Source organism: Mus caroli, chromosome 8 (genome assembly GCF_900094665.2).
Source record: "Mus caroli chromosome 8, CAROLI_EIJ_v1.1, whole genome shotgun sequence".
Classification (NCBI taxonomy): Eukaryota; Metazoa; Chordata; class Mammalia; order Rodentia; family Muridae; genus Mus; species Mus caroli.
In genome coordinates this window covers 29,081,776-29,095,584 of record NC_034577.1, presented here as the reverse complement: position 1 = coordinate 29,095,584, position 13,809 = coordinate 29,081,776, and the positions used below count along the sequence as shown (strand labels likewise).

At 41.3% G+C, this 13,809-nt stretch overlaps 1 protein-coding gene across 1 annotated transcript in view; it reads left to right on the top strand.

Annotated features, from left to right (window-relative positions):
• Positions 1 to 13,809, top strand: part of Tnks (tankyrase) — a 137,175-nt gene that overhangs the window by 87,162 nt on the left and 36,204 nt on the right. Inside the window, exons 6-11 of the mRNA XM_021169245.2 lie at positions 5,666 to 5,760; positions 7,329 to 7,395; positions 7,749 to 7,935; positions 11,534 to 11,655; positions 12,971 to 13,062; positions 13,401 to 13,479. Coding sequence (XP_021024904.1) covers positions 5,666 to 5,760; positions 7,329 to 7,395; positions 7,749 to 7,935; positions 11,534 to 11,655; positions 12,971 to 13,062; positions 13,401 to 13,479 — 642 coding nt within the window. The remainder of the gene's footprint in view (positions 1 to 5,665; positions 5,761 to 7,328; positions 7,396 to 7,748; positions 7,936 to 11,533; positions 11,656 to 12,970; positions 13,063 to 13,400; positions 13,480 to 13,809) is intronic.

Sequence of the window (13,809 nt, the reverse complement as noted above, 5' to 3'; positions counted from 1 at the left end):
TGCACCCTCAGAGCGCACAGAGTATCCATGCACCCTCAGAGCGCAGAGTATCCATGCACCCTCAGAGCGCACAGAGTATCCATGCACCCTCAGAGTGCTAAGCCTCCTTTGCCTGCTGTTTCTCACTAAGCACTGAAAAGCTGGAGCTGTACCTTGAGAAGACTTGAGCATTTCTGTTCTCGCCCCCATTATAAAGGGTGCTAGAAAACGTTTCCATTCTAATATTTGACCTCCGTGGCTGATGCTGGGCTTTAAGGTTAAAAAGAGAAACTCAAGCTGGGCAGTGGTGGTGCACGCCTTTAATCCCAGCACTTGGGAGGCAGAGGCAGGCAGATTTCTGAGTTCGAGGACAGCCAGGGCTACACAGAGAAACCCTGTCTCGAAAAATTCGAAGAAAAAAGAAAGAAAGAAAGAAAACGGAGAGAAACTCAAACTGATGGCTTCTTAGTCTCCTTGAGATTTCCATAGGATGATGTTACGTTAAAGTAGCATTAAGTTGGCATTTAGCACTCCATCCACAAGCTACCCTGCGAATTCTCATTCTTCTCTACTCTTTTGTTTCATCTTCATAATTCATACGTGTAAAATAGTTTTTATATCTTCACTTCAAACTTCTTTTAAGATTACCTTTCTAGCATTACTAGAGGTTGAGTCTAGGGCCTTCTCCATGCTAGGCAGGTGCTTCACCTCAGAGGTAATATCCCCAGCCTTCATTTTATTTTGAGATGGGGGTCTTGCTAAGTAACTTAGGCTGGCCTTGAACTTGCAGGCCTCATGCTTCGAGAACCCGCTTTGAATCTAAGGTAGTTGAAATGTAGAATACACATTTTTATAAAGCATGGCATAGTTCAATAACTTTGAATTCAGACATTTGCATTCTTTCCTAAAGATGAGTCTGTGTCACTTTGGAAGGTTGTGCTCTCTGAGGCTGTAAACTACCAGTCACCCTGCCCTGTAGCCCATCTGAGTTCACAGACGATCACTAGGCAGAGGCCTTAAGTGACAGCTGTTCTAATCTCTCAGTGCAGTTGGGACCTTCTCAAGGAATAAAACCAACAGGTTGTGTTTAAATTAATTCTTTGAAAAGAGCTCTTCCTGGCTGAAAACTCAGTTTGATCTGGATGTAGCATCTGTTTGGTTATCTAAGAAGAGATACTAACCAACAAAGGAATAGCTACCTCTTGTTCTGTAAATAGTTGACACAATTGGAGGAGCTTGCTTCAAGAAGAGAGCAAGTGTCTACCTTTCTGAGGGTTCTGGAGAAAATTCTCCTATGGGAAGGAAGTAGAATAAAGCTTGCTTTCCATGTGTAGTCCATTCCTTGTCCTGTATCTCCAGGCAGCTTCTGATACTAAGAAGACCATCAGTTCTGGGTGCTCATTGCAATGGTGTGGCCCCACTGTTGCTGTACTTCATTGCAGTGACCTGAGAGTCTGAGCATGCCTTGCCACAGATACTAACTTACTTGCCACTCAGTCATAGCTGTCCATTTCGGAAGGTCCTTTGTGAGTCTGAGCTGCTGTCAGTGGAAGGAAAGGAATACAGAGCGAGAGTGGTGTCACCTCTCCTATTCCCTGTTCCCTGGCTTCTTCATTTGTCCTGTGGTGGTAATCATAGTTTCAAACCTAGATACTTACTGTGTTAGCCTGTTAATACACACACGCTTTGTAATATTCTTGGTGGTTGTCTGTAAGCATTAAGAAACTTCATAGATGCTGATCTTCATAATTACACGACCTAAAAGGCAGGGCTCAGCAAGGAGATGCACTTATTTCCAGGGATGCGTGCCCATATTGATTTTCTGGCTTTTAATTTGTTTGGATTCTCATCTAAATATCAGTGTCTCAAAGAGCTTCTTAGAGCTTTCCATCATAGCAGATTAATCATGTCTCTGTTGATAGGAATTTAATAAAGTTCTGATTCTGTTTGTTGTCTTTGCCTAGGAATTTTGATTTAATGGCTGATGTAGTCTTTTATTTGTATCAGAAAAAACACTGATTTTTTTTTTTTACCAAGTAATAGATTCAAATGAGATATGCTTTAATAAAATAGAGCAAGAATTGAAATACTTAAATACTCATTTATAGGCAGTGAGTAAATAACCACAGAACAGCCACACAGTAGACATACTATACAGCCGATTCAAAGAGGAAGATAGACTTCTATAATAGCAGCGGAGGAGGAAGAGCATCAAGTCACAGGAGAGTAGAATACAGTCCTATTGGTGTGACAAAACAGACTTGAGGAAATGCAAGCACTCTCATAGACAGAGAGAGTCTCCACGGGCCTTTGAGCAGCTGTCAGTGTGATTTGCCTCTGGGAAAGAGGCTCACTGCAGAATAGTACAACTGTTTGTTTTGTTTTCTGCACTGCTTGAATTTTCGGACAGAATATATTAATCTGTATGTTTAAAGGGGGTTCTATTCTGGAGAGGATGGTTAGTATAAAGAAATTGATAATTTGAGGCCAGCTAAAATTGAGGAAATACGTATGTGAAATGTTTTTTAAGGTAGACCTTAAAGGGTAGATATTATTTATAGGCCAAAAAAGTTAGATTTTCAGGCTGTGTATTTGTTTACATGTATATATATTTCCTAAGACAGTTTAAAGGTAAGATAATATCTACATTCACTCATCGATTGATAGAAGTATTCTTGCAAACTGATAGCAAATGCTGTGCCTTAAGAAGAAGCTGGACTTCTGTAAACTGTGTAGGAATAGGCGAGAGAGTTAAAAAGCTTGTTTGAAGGAGGAAAGGTAAGTTCCAGTTTATAAGCAACACTGATGTAGCACAAGCCGCGTTAGCAAGGAGACAAGCCTTTTCTTCAATAGCGCAGGGTTTTAACAACAGCAGAAATCAGGGTACATAAAAACTGTTTTTCATTTGAGAAATTTACAAGACACTGTAACCAATTATATTAATCTTGATTCTTGCAAACCAATTTTACATAAACAACCATAAAATATGAATATTGACATCAACATTAGATTATGAGATCCATTTTGTTTGATAACTTGGAAGTCTGAGAGGAAAACACTGTAAGGTTTAGGGGTGTCTATGGAGTGTGTGAAGGGGAACTGTCAGTCCCCTAAAAGTTTTTGGAGATTACTTTGGGGGTCTAGGGGTCAAAATTGATGACAGAAGCTCATGGAACAATGTCTCATCAGTTAGGTGATTATTCAAATGTGGGAAACAAATGCATGGATATTTTATAGTTCTTTAAACTTGTTTTTAGTGAAGCAAAGATTTCATATTTGTATGTTGAAAAATTATGAAACTATTTTACAAAATCATTTTGTAGTTGAAACTATAGAGAAAGAATCTGGAGTAAGAATTCAAACAGTATCTTATATTGTGGAATGTATGGACCTAAGACTGCTTGAGTCTTTGGAAGAAATAACACAGTAGATGACAAAATGGGCAGCCTTCATTATCTTGATAAGTCTTAATAAGTAGTGTCCTTAGTGTACTAAAGTAATAGATCTTATTTGGAACACAAGTGCATTTAAGGATACACATGAGCATGTACACACACACACACACACACTTTGTAGCTTTGAGTTCTTAACCTTAGTCATGCAGCCATTTAACATGATTTTCATGCTGTGACCCCCAACCATAAAACTATTTTTGTTACTACTTCATAACTGTAATTTTGCTGTTGCTGTGAAGCGTAGTGTAAATATCTGTTATATAGGATATGCGACCCCCGAGAAAGGGTCATTTGATACTCCCCACCCATCCACCCCCAGTTGAAAACTACTGCTCTCTAGACACTAAGAAGTTTGACCAGTATTACATCTGCCTGGTACCCTGATAACAACAGTGAGTTTCCTGGAGCTGGGAAAGTCCTGGACAACAAACAAGCTGGTCATCAGTGCTTGGACAATTCCAGAGGGTTTGATGTAGGCCACACTAAATCTTCCTCTTAAAGAAAGAAAAGAAAAGCACTATATGTGTACTATAAACAGCTCTCTGATGACTTACATAGATAACTTTGCAGTGGAAGTTTTCCCTGGGAAATACATCAAATATCACACATTCCTGTTTAGAAATCTCAGTTTAAACCTTTACACAAAATTATAGGCAGATTCACCATCTTAGTTTCACTTCTCATTGCTGTGATAAGACAGATACAACAGAAGTGAGAAAGGGCTTAATTTAGCTCTCAGTTCCAGAGTACTGAAGCAGCCAGTCACTTCCACAGTTGAGACAGAATGAATGTATGCATGCCCGTGCTCTCTCGCTCTTGCATCCATCAGTCCAGGTCCCAGCTGATGAAAATGATGCTGTCTGTATTCAAGGAGTGTCATGAAATGACACCATGACACGTGTGCGCCCTTTATGTTGATTCTCTTAGCCTCAGTCAACACCATGGCTCTACTTCCTGCTGACAGCATTGCATCTTCCACTGTCTGCTGGAGCACCGCTACCTGTGCTCCCAAGCTTCTCACATTCCTTAACTCTATCTTTTTCACAGGCAGTTTATCTCAGGCACCCTCTCATTTCTAACCTGATCAGTCACAGAACATCCTTATTTACCTGAGAAATATGAATATTTCAGCAGTTCATAAACTCAGCATGTTACCACGTTGAAGCATTATAAATAATTTTACTCAAAGAATTCTTAAAAATTTGAAAAGTAGGAAGTTGGTCTTTCTTACATTTATTTGACTGCTTACATTATTGTATGTATTGTCATTCATTTTGAGATTTGGTCATTTTTGCAAGTGCAAAGTACTGAATCAACTCTGAATGGTTGGGCATTATAAAAAAGGAAAGTCTTTTTTGCTCATAGCCAATTAAATTACCACCATTTCCACAAAATATTAACGACATGTCAGGTTTTCCAGGTAGCAGCTTAGTAGTCTACTGACCTGTGTGTGCCAGTTCTGTGTCTGGGGAGCTTCCCCATTCAGAAACCGCACAATAGGGCATCCAGCGGAGCACTGTAGTTTTGCCTTACTGCTAGAAGCCCTAGGGAATGGATAAAGTGTGTTGTCTTTTTGGTTCCACTAAAGCATCTTCATATAGTTCTTCAAGGATGCTTGTCAGTCTTCTCCGTTAAAGTTTGAAAGTTTGGCATTATGTTTCCTGATACTGGGTATGGATGGCTCTTATATGATTTTAAGTTAGCATACCAAGAATGGTTTGTGCTAGAAAGGAAGAGAAAAGCAACACAAGGCACAATTGTTGAAGGCCGTGAAGACCAATAAGGGACCCAGATGAGGTCTGTTAGCTTATTCTATGCTGCTATAAACTGATGCTGAGAAAAGTGGGCTTGGTTTATAATTCTGTGGCTTGAGGCTAGCATCTGGCAAGGACCCCTGGCTGCATCACAGCAGAGAGAAGGCCAGGAGGAAAGATCACTTGGGGAGAGGAGCAAGAGAGTGAGCGAAAGCAGACCTGGCTTTGCAGAGCTCCCATCTGCGATATCAACTCAGTGCTTCCAGAGGCCTAACTCTCTTCTTGGAGAAAAGCAGGCCCTGATACCTTGACATTGTTACGTAGGAGACATGAGTTTTGTTTGGACAAGCCATTGCGGTGACACTGGAGATAGATTGTCCCTTGTCCCTTGTCCCTTGTGTAGTTATAAGCTGAGTGGAGACCAAAGGCTATTTTTTTTAACCTGAAGAGGTGATGAGCTTTCCTTTGTCTTTCCAGTCTACTCCATTACACCTGGCAGCAGGCTACAACAGAGTTCGGATAGTTCAGCTGCTTCTACAGCATGGTGCTGACGTCCACGCGAAAGACAAAGGGTACGTACGTGCCACCATGCCATGGGCAGAGAATTATGCTGTTGTCATCATTTGATAGCTTGAGGTTTTAGCTCCAAAGAGGCTCATATTACCCGTTCATTAAGAATGTTCTCGAGGGGCTGGATAGATGGCTCAGTGGTTAGAGCACTGACTTGGCTTCCAGGAGACTGGGGTTTGATTCCTGGCAGCACACATGGCAGAGCACAGGGATCTCTAACGCTCACTTCACAGGATTCAGCGCCCTCTTCTGTCCTCCGTGGGCACAAGTACATAAACATGCAATACAGACATACATGTGAGCATAACACCCATACACACAGAATAGTAATAGTAAATTATAAAATAAAGTTGTCAGGCTTGAGCTCAGATCTTGCTTTATGAACCTACTATAGACTTCTCACAATCATCTGCTGCACCAATTTAATTTTATTGTAATTCTATTTGAAATTATTTTTCCTAGTTAGAATCATTTTCATCTCTTAAATCGCATTTTAGAAAGATTTAAAAATACTGAAAAATGTGATAATCTAGTATAGTGGCCATTAAGAGAATCTCCTCATATTAATAAACTATAGTAATTTATAAATGATTTTTTAATTTAGTTATTTTTTCAAAATCCACTTAAGCTAATTCAATCTAGATGATCTTTATAAAGATTGATATAGGAAGGAATGGATAGGAAACAAAAAAGTGGGTCATTATGAATAAATATTAAAAGCTTACCAATTTTTTTTTCTTGTTTCCAATGATCTGTGAATATTTGTTCACAGTCCCATATGAAAAGCTAACATTGCTCGTTATCTGGCCTTAAGATCCCAAGGATAATTGACTCTACCCAGGTGAGGCAGATTATGTTAGACTTCTATGATTGACAGCACAAAGGAGCGACACCCCGGAGGGAGAGTTTTCATTCAGCTCACATTCATGTCAGGAAGCAGGAAGTTGAACTCTATACTTGAGACAGTTGTAAGAAAGAGAATCTGTCCGTTTCGGATCTGCCCCTTTCCCATGCTGCCTGTCTTGCCTGTCAAGTGTCTCCTGTGAATGGCGCATCCTGATCACATGAGGCGCAGGTGTCAGTGTCCCTGTCCACCTGCTTCCTCATCACATCCCAAACCAGATGGCTGTACAATGGCAGTCATCAAGAGACGCACACAGCAGAAAAGGGCGGCTTCGAACCTTGCTTAGGAAGGGGGCTCTGATCGGGAAGTTATAGTAATTATAGATATTTAATTCTTATACTGAGAGTATTGTCAAAGTGGATTAAAATAGTACTGTTTCCGCTCCCTGCCAGTTAGCGTGCAGCTACATATCGACGAGTTGTTTATTAGTGTGTTGGTCTTTCTCTTAATTCTTCTGACTGATAGTATTTTATTATTTTTATGGGTCCTATTTAAAGACCACAAGATAAATGCTAAATGTGTGGATATAAGCTGTGCTTTGAGTTCTTCCCATAAATTCTTAAAATGAATTTAAAAAACAGAACTTAATAGAATTTTTTAAAAGCAATTCACAGCCAGATGGCTGTGTTTGAAATTTCAGTGTTTTAATTTTCTCTTTTTGTTCAGTGGACTTGTACCTCTTCATAATGCATGCTCATACGGACACTATGAGGTCACAGAACTGCTGCTAAAGGTAAGAGAAATCCAACCGTTGAATAGTAACATTCAACTTAAAACTGTTGGCTTTCTTTCTTTCTTTTTTGGTTTTTCAAGACAGGATTTCTCTGTGTAGCCCTGGCTGTCCTGGAACTCACTCTGTAAACCAGGCTAGCCTCGAACTCAGAAATCCACCTGTCTCTGCCTCCCAAGTGCTGGGATTAAGGGCGTGCGCCACCCAACCACCCAGCTTTAAACTGCTTTCTAAAAGCTGAATTTAAAACAATTCCAAAAGTTATGGCTGAAATTTTCAGTGAACTCCATTTTCAGAGTTTGCTTTCCCTCCGGGACAGACACATTTACTCATGTCAGCCGTTTTCCCTAATCCAGCATGGAGCTTGTGTCAACGCTATGGATCTGTGGCAGTTCACACCGCTGCATGAAGCTGCTTCAAAGAACCGGGTAGAAGTCTGTTCTCTGTTACTTAGTCATGGTGCCGATCCAACCTTGGTCAATTGCCATGGCAAAAGTGCTGTCGACATGGCTCCAACTCCTGAGCTCCGGGAAAGACTGACATGTAAGCGTTTGTATTCTGAACCCAGTGTGGCTAGCTTTTAGGGAAAACATTTCGGGCTGCTTCATTACCCAGGCTGTTTCCTAACTAGACCATGGCCTTCCTTCTTAATGTGTGCTAATTTATCATACTCATGTCTAATCATGAGTATGCTTACTTCATGTGTTCCACAAGAGCCTTTACCACACACATGTGCCATACATACATACATGTGTACAAATGGCACATACATCATACATACTACTAACCCACATACATGCAAACAGACAGACAGCCAGACATGCATACACACATTTACTTTTTAAGTGCAATTCTAATTCATTTGTCAAGACTACTGGTGTTTTGTTGTTTTGTTTTCTGGTTTTGTTTCTGTGTGGTTTGGTTTCTTTTCCTATGTTGTCGTTCGTTTTGTGACAGCTAAGGGCAAGGCCCATCAACAACCATTTACTGAGTATTTTCCTGTGTGTCAAACAGTAGAAATACAGCCGTATACAAATCAAAACAAGAGTGTCTGGGCCCCTCGAGCTTCTGTTCTTGTCCCCCTGGTAATGAAGGCGTGTCTGAGCGTCAGCTGTGGGGCTCCAAAACGTTGACAGTGTGGTTTTATTTACATATGAGTGTTAGGCCCCAAATTTAAGTGAGGTGATTTGATGGACATAACTTCATTAGTACATGTTATTACATGCATATATGTGTGTGTATACATATACTTAAGGAAACTGCAAGTAGGTTTAGATATACAGAAAGTTTATATAGCTAATACAGCATTCTCATCTGCAGCATATCTTGGTTCCTGTATTACTGACATTTTACACTAGCACTACACAGTTACCACCGTTAACCCAGTAGCGACACATTCCTGATGGAAGGCTTGGTTTCCTTGGGTTGGGCCTGAAGTCCCTTTTCTGTTTGGTTCTTGGGCATTAGGTGTATAGATAATGTGCATGTGGTTCTCCATGTGGGCACTGTAGATTACCTGACCTGTGCTCTGCCTTCAGCCTTATATGAGAGAGTCTAAGAATGAGAAAGCACGTGAGAAAAGCTTTATAAGTAATTCCTCGAGGAAAAGACTGCTCAAATGCTCAAGTGTGAGCCTAGATGGAACGGGGACACCGTTGTTCTACTGTCTTGGTAGAACCTCCTCCCATGTATCTTGTGTTGGATTATATAGTTTATTTTCTATGGATTCAAGCTCCTTAGAGACCTGTATGTTTGTAGGATGATGGCGACCTATGCTAACCCTGGGATCTTAGAGGCCTCTGCATCATGTCTCCATCTAACGCCTACCTACTGTTGTGCTTATGTGAGCTGTGTGTCCAGCAGCTTCAGAAGTACAGTAGTGTTTCGCATGTCCTTTCTTTAGTTTATAGTGGCTCACTCATGTGTATCTCAGGTCATCACTGTCCCTGTCCTCTGCTCTCAACCGTCTTAAAAATCAGTCCTATCAGAAGCCTTAACACTCTGTTTTATCAGGTTGTCTTAGTCTCTCGGAGACCTTAACGTTTACATAAATGTGTGTAGCTGTACACAGGGAGCAGTTCCTTAGCTGCTGTTAGCCTTCTCAATGGGGGTTTTAACATCAGCTTCTGCCCAGCGTCCCACGGAAGGATTTAAAGCTCTTCTCTAGCTGCAGCTTTCAGTGTCCTGATTACTGCTTTGTAGCTGGTATTCCATTTCACAAGGTTTTTGAAGAAAATTATATAGGAGGCTTGAGAAATGGTTCAGTGGTTAAGAGGGCTTGCTGTGCATTCACAAGGAACTGAATTTTGATCCCAGCCCTCAGCCATGCATGTTCTTTATGTGCCTGTAATGCCCAGGCTGGGAGGGAAGGAGACAGGACAGTCTCTGCAGCTTGCTGGCTGCCGGCCTAGTGGTGGGAAGGGCTTCAGGGAGGATCCCTACCTCAGAGGGTCAGGACACTTCATTTGGCCTCCATACATGCATAGGTACACACACACACACACACACACACACACACTCACACACACACACAATACAGGAAACAAAAATAATGCTACACTGTGCTGTTATTACATCTACATCATTCTGCATACTTATCCCCTTACTTGATTTTATTTATTATTTTATAAAGCCAAATAATGAGGTTTTAGAAAAACACACTTTTAGAAACGCACACTTTAAGATGTTTTATAAATATGAAATTATCAGGTTTTAGGGTTGTGTCATTTGTAGTTTTAACAACTTTTAAACTATACAATGTCTTTGAGGGTCTAAAAACAAACCTGTAGGCCTGGGGAGGTAGTCTAGCAGTTATTGCTTCTGGCTTATGCAGGCTACCTGGTTCCTAACACCCATGTGCTACTGTTCACAACAGTGGGGTTTGCTTGCCTTCGGCTTAAACGTCTCCCAGTTGTTCTCTCCAGCAAAGCCCTGTAGTTTGCTTGCTCCCACGTCTGAATACATCTGCCCCTTTGTAGCTGTCAGGATCCTGCTCTGTGTGTGTGCCTGCCCTGTAATTCCCTGATTTGATTAACCCCTGCGTGTAGCATTAAATCAAAACATCACATGTTGTCATTGGTGTTTACTCTTTGCCTCACCGTCTCAGTTACCCCTGTGTTTTGTTTCAGAAGTTTTAATATCTCATATTGAAAAATTGAACAGTTAAAAAAGTAAACAGAAATTGGGGTATAAGATAGCTTAGCCAGTTAAAGCACTCAGCACACAGACCTGATGGAGTGAGTCTGAGTCCTCAGACACTACTGTGGACAGAGAAGCCAACTCTGACCTCTACACATGATCCGAGGTGCACACACATATGTAGTCACACATTACACACACACACACACACTTGGCAAAATGTTAAATAAAAGTCATTAGAAATGGTTCATTTCCTAACCAATCACAACTTAGTGTGCAGAGACTGAGTTGAAAACAAGTATTTATGAAGAACCTACTCAGTGTCTCTGGGGCCGCTTTGTGTATAGAGAACTGTGTGGTGTGAGAGTGCAGAGTGCTCCAGGGTGTGTGATTAGCTGCTTTGCTTTTGATAAGCTGTTTCAGAAACTGTTTTATATGTGACTTGCCATCAACTGTGAGAGTATGGACGTCTTATTTCACAGTATTTATATTTCAAAACTTTCTCATAACCTATGCATGGATTCTTGGTTATCACTATTTTTTTAAAGATTTATTTATTTATTATTATATGTGAGTACACTGTAGCTGTCTTCAGACACTCCAGAAGAGGGAGTCAGATCTCATTACGGATGGTTGTGAGCCACCATGTGGTTGCTGGGATTTGAACTCCAGACCTTCGGAAGGGCAGTCAGGTGCTCTTACCCACTGAGCCATCTCTCCAGCCCTGTTATCACTATTTTATATTACTATTTTAACTCAAATAGATATGTGCGCAAAATTATAATTTCCACTTGTTTTTTTTCTGTTTTTGTGTATGTATTGGGTGTTTTTGAGACAGTCTTATACAAGCCAGTCTCAGGCTCTCTTTGTAGGTCAGTTTAGCCTCTACTCTGTAAGCGTCCTGCCTCAGCCTTCCAGGTACTGGGGCTTCAAGGGTGTACACCACACCTTCAGAGTTGGTATAACTTTCAAAACTACATGTCAACCATTGTTTCTTCGGCAGATGAATTTAAAGGCCATTCTTTACTCCAAGCCGCCAGAGAAGCAGACCTGGCCAAAGTTAAAAAAACGCTTGCTTTGGAAATCATTAACTTCAAGCAGCCACAGTCTCATGAAACTGCATTGGTAAGATGATTATCCATACGTCCCTTTGGCCCATAATAGTGGAGCAAGATTAAATAATTCTTTTCATTTCCAAAGCCTTGAAGCAGCACTGCTCTCTGAAATGCCAGCAATTTGCATTTTAATATTGGTTGCACTGGGTTTTAACTTGCGTTCAGTCATGGTTCTCTGTGGGTGAGGGACTAGATATTTGCTCAGCCGTGAGTTAGACTTGTTTTATCTTTGTGTTCACCCAAGCTTATTGTGACAAATTATTTTTGTGCTCAGTGCTTTTATTATAATGCAAAGTGTGATGTGATAGAATCTTATCTTTGAGCTGTGCTTACTAGATAAATATTGCATCTGTTTTCTGTAGAAAGTATGATGTCATAGATATTTGCATTATCCTTTGGAGTAATTGCATTCAGATAACAGATTATGCTCCTGTGAGGAAATGTTGAAACTGAACTTTGTGTCCCTGACTGTATAAATGACCTTTACAGCTGTCCTTCCCTCCTCCTCCTCTCAGGAAGATCACTGACTTTGGTCATTAAGCACATTAAGGCACAAACATGAGCTGGTTAGTGCCTGCCCCTAACGCTAGAACTTAAGCTATGTGCGCCTTATGCTACAGACTGTTAGATATGCTTCACTTAACTCTCTTAAACCTGCGCGCCTCAGAAAGGCCACTTAGCCCATTCTGCGGAAAACACTATTAAAAGATAAACCAAACTGAAACGGGCCAAGTGAAATTTCAAACCACCAAGCCCAGTTCAAATAACTTCAGTCTCCACAGAGCTAGGCCAGGAGTCCCCCGTCACAGAGTGCAATCCCCAGTCTCCACTGTAAGAAACTTGACCCTCTGCTTTGGGGTATTTATTTAGTTGTGAGTAGTTTTATTTTTCAACTGTTAATGCAGTCATTGATATAAAATGGAGCAAAACACAAAAGTTACATAAACAGGGGGACAAAATGTAAGGTTTCTAAGCATATCGGTTCCTTTACATCACTTCAGGGTTGCATGTTTTCACCACTGCCTAAGCAAACCTGCTTATCCTTGTGAGTTTGGTGCCTCTGTCAGTGAAGTAACGGAGAAACACTGGCAGATAGACCAGTGAAGGCTTGAGTAATGAAGTCTCTGTGCCTAGTTGAGAATATAATTTCACTTGCCTTGCACTTCCAGTGTGTGTAAGAAGAGTATTGACTCCAGAGTATAATGCTTCATCATGTCCTGGTGCACTTTGAGATGACAGTATCTAATAGCCACAGGGGCCGTTTCATTCGGGAGTTCATGTTTAGATAGAAGTTTGTCTTAAACGGGATTGTGTTTGATTTACAGCACTGTGCCGTGGCCTCCTTGCATCCCAAACGAAAGCAGGTGGCAGAGCTGTTACTGAGGAAGGGAGCCAATGTCAACGAAAAGAACAAGGAGTAAGTACAGCTTCGAAAGCTGGCCCTTCCTCCTCTTTCCTCTGTCCCTTACATGTAAGTCACACAACCCAGCATTGCCAACCCATGCCCACACCGTGAACCCCTTACTCCAACAAGCCCCATCCTGGTTTCCTGTCTTCTTGTTGCCATGTTTGCTTTGTCTTGGTGGTCCGTGCCTCATAGTTAAGTGGCCCGGATGAACGTGTACAGTAGTACATGACCACCCCACACTACCCCTCTAAAGAAAAGGAGCCTTCCTTCTGTCAGCAGCCAGCAGCCACCGAGAGTTGTTGCAGTAAAAGTCACAACATTCTCTCTCCCTTTTCTCCTTTCCATAGTTTCATGACCCCTCTGCATGTTGCAGCCGAAAGAGCTCATAATGATGTCATGGAAGTTCTGCATAAGCACGGAGCAAAGGTAAGCCGTCACTCAGCACAGGGCGGCCAGCTGCCCTCAGTCCTGGGTCCTCAGCACAGGGCGGCCAGCTGCCCTCAGTCCTGGGTCCCCAAGAACTCATCTTGGTCAGAAAGGGCAGTTAGTGTGTGGTTTTGTGTTTAAAGTCATAGGTTGTCCTTCGAAGTTGATTTAACTTTCTTTTCCCCTAGTAAAATTGTCTCTCTGTCCTTTCTTCTTAACTGAGGTTCCTTTATCTTAGATAACAGTAGTTTTTAGGTTAATAAACAAACAAAAGAGACTAACCAGCTTCATAATTTATAAACACTAAAGCACAATCCACTAACCTGCTTA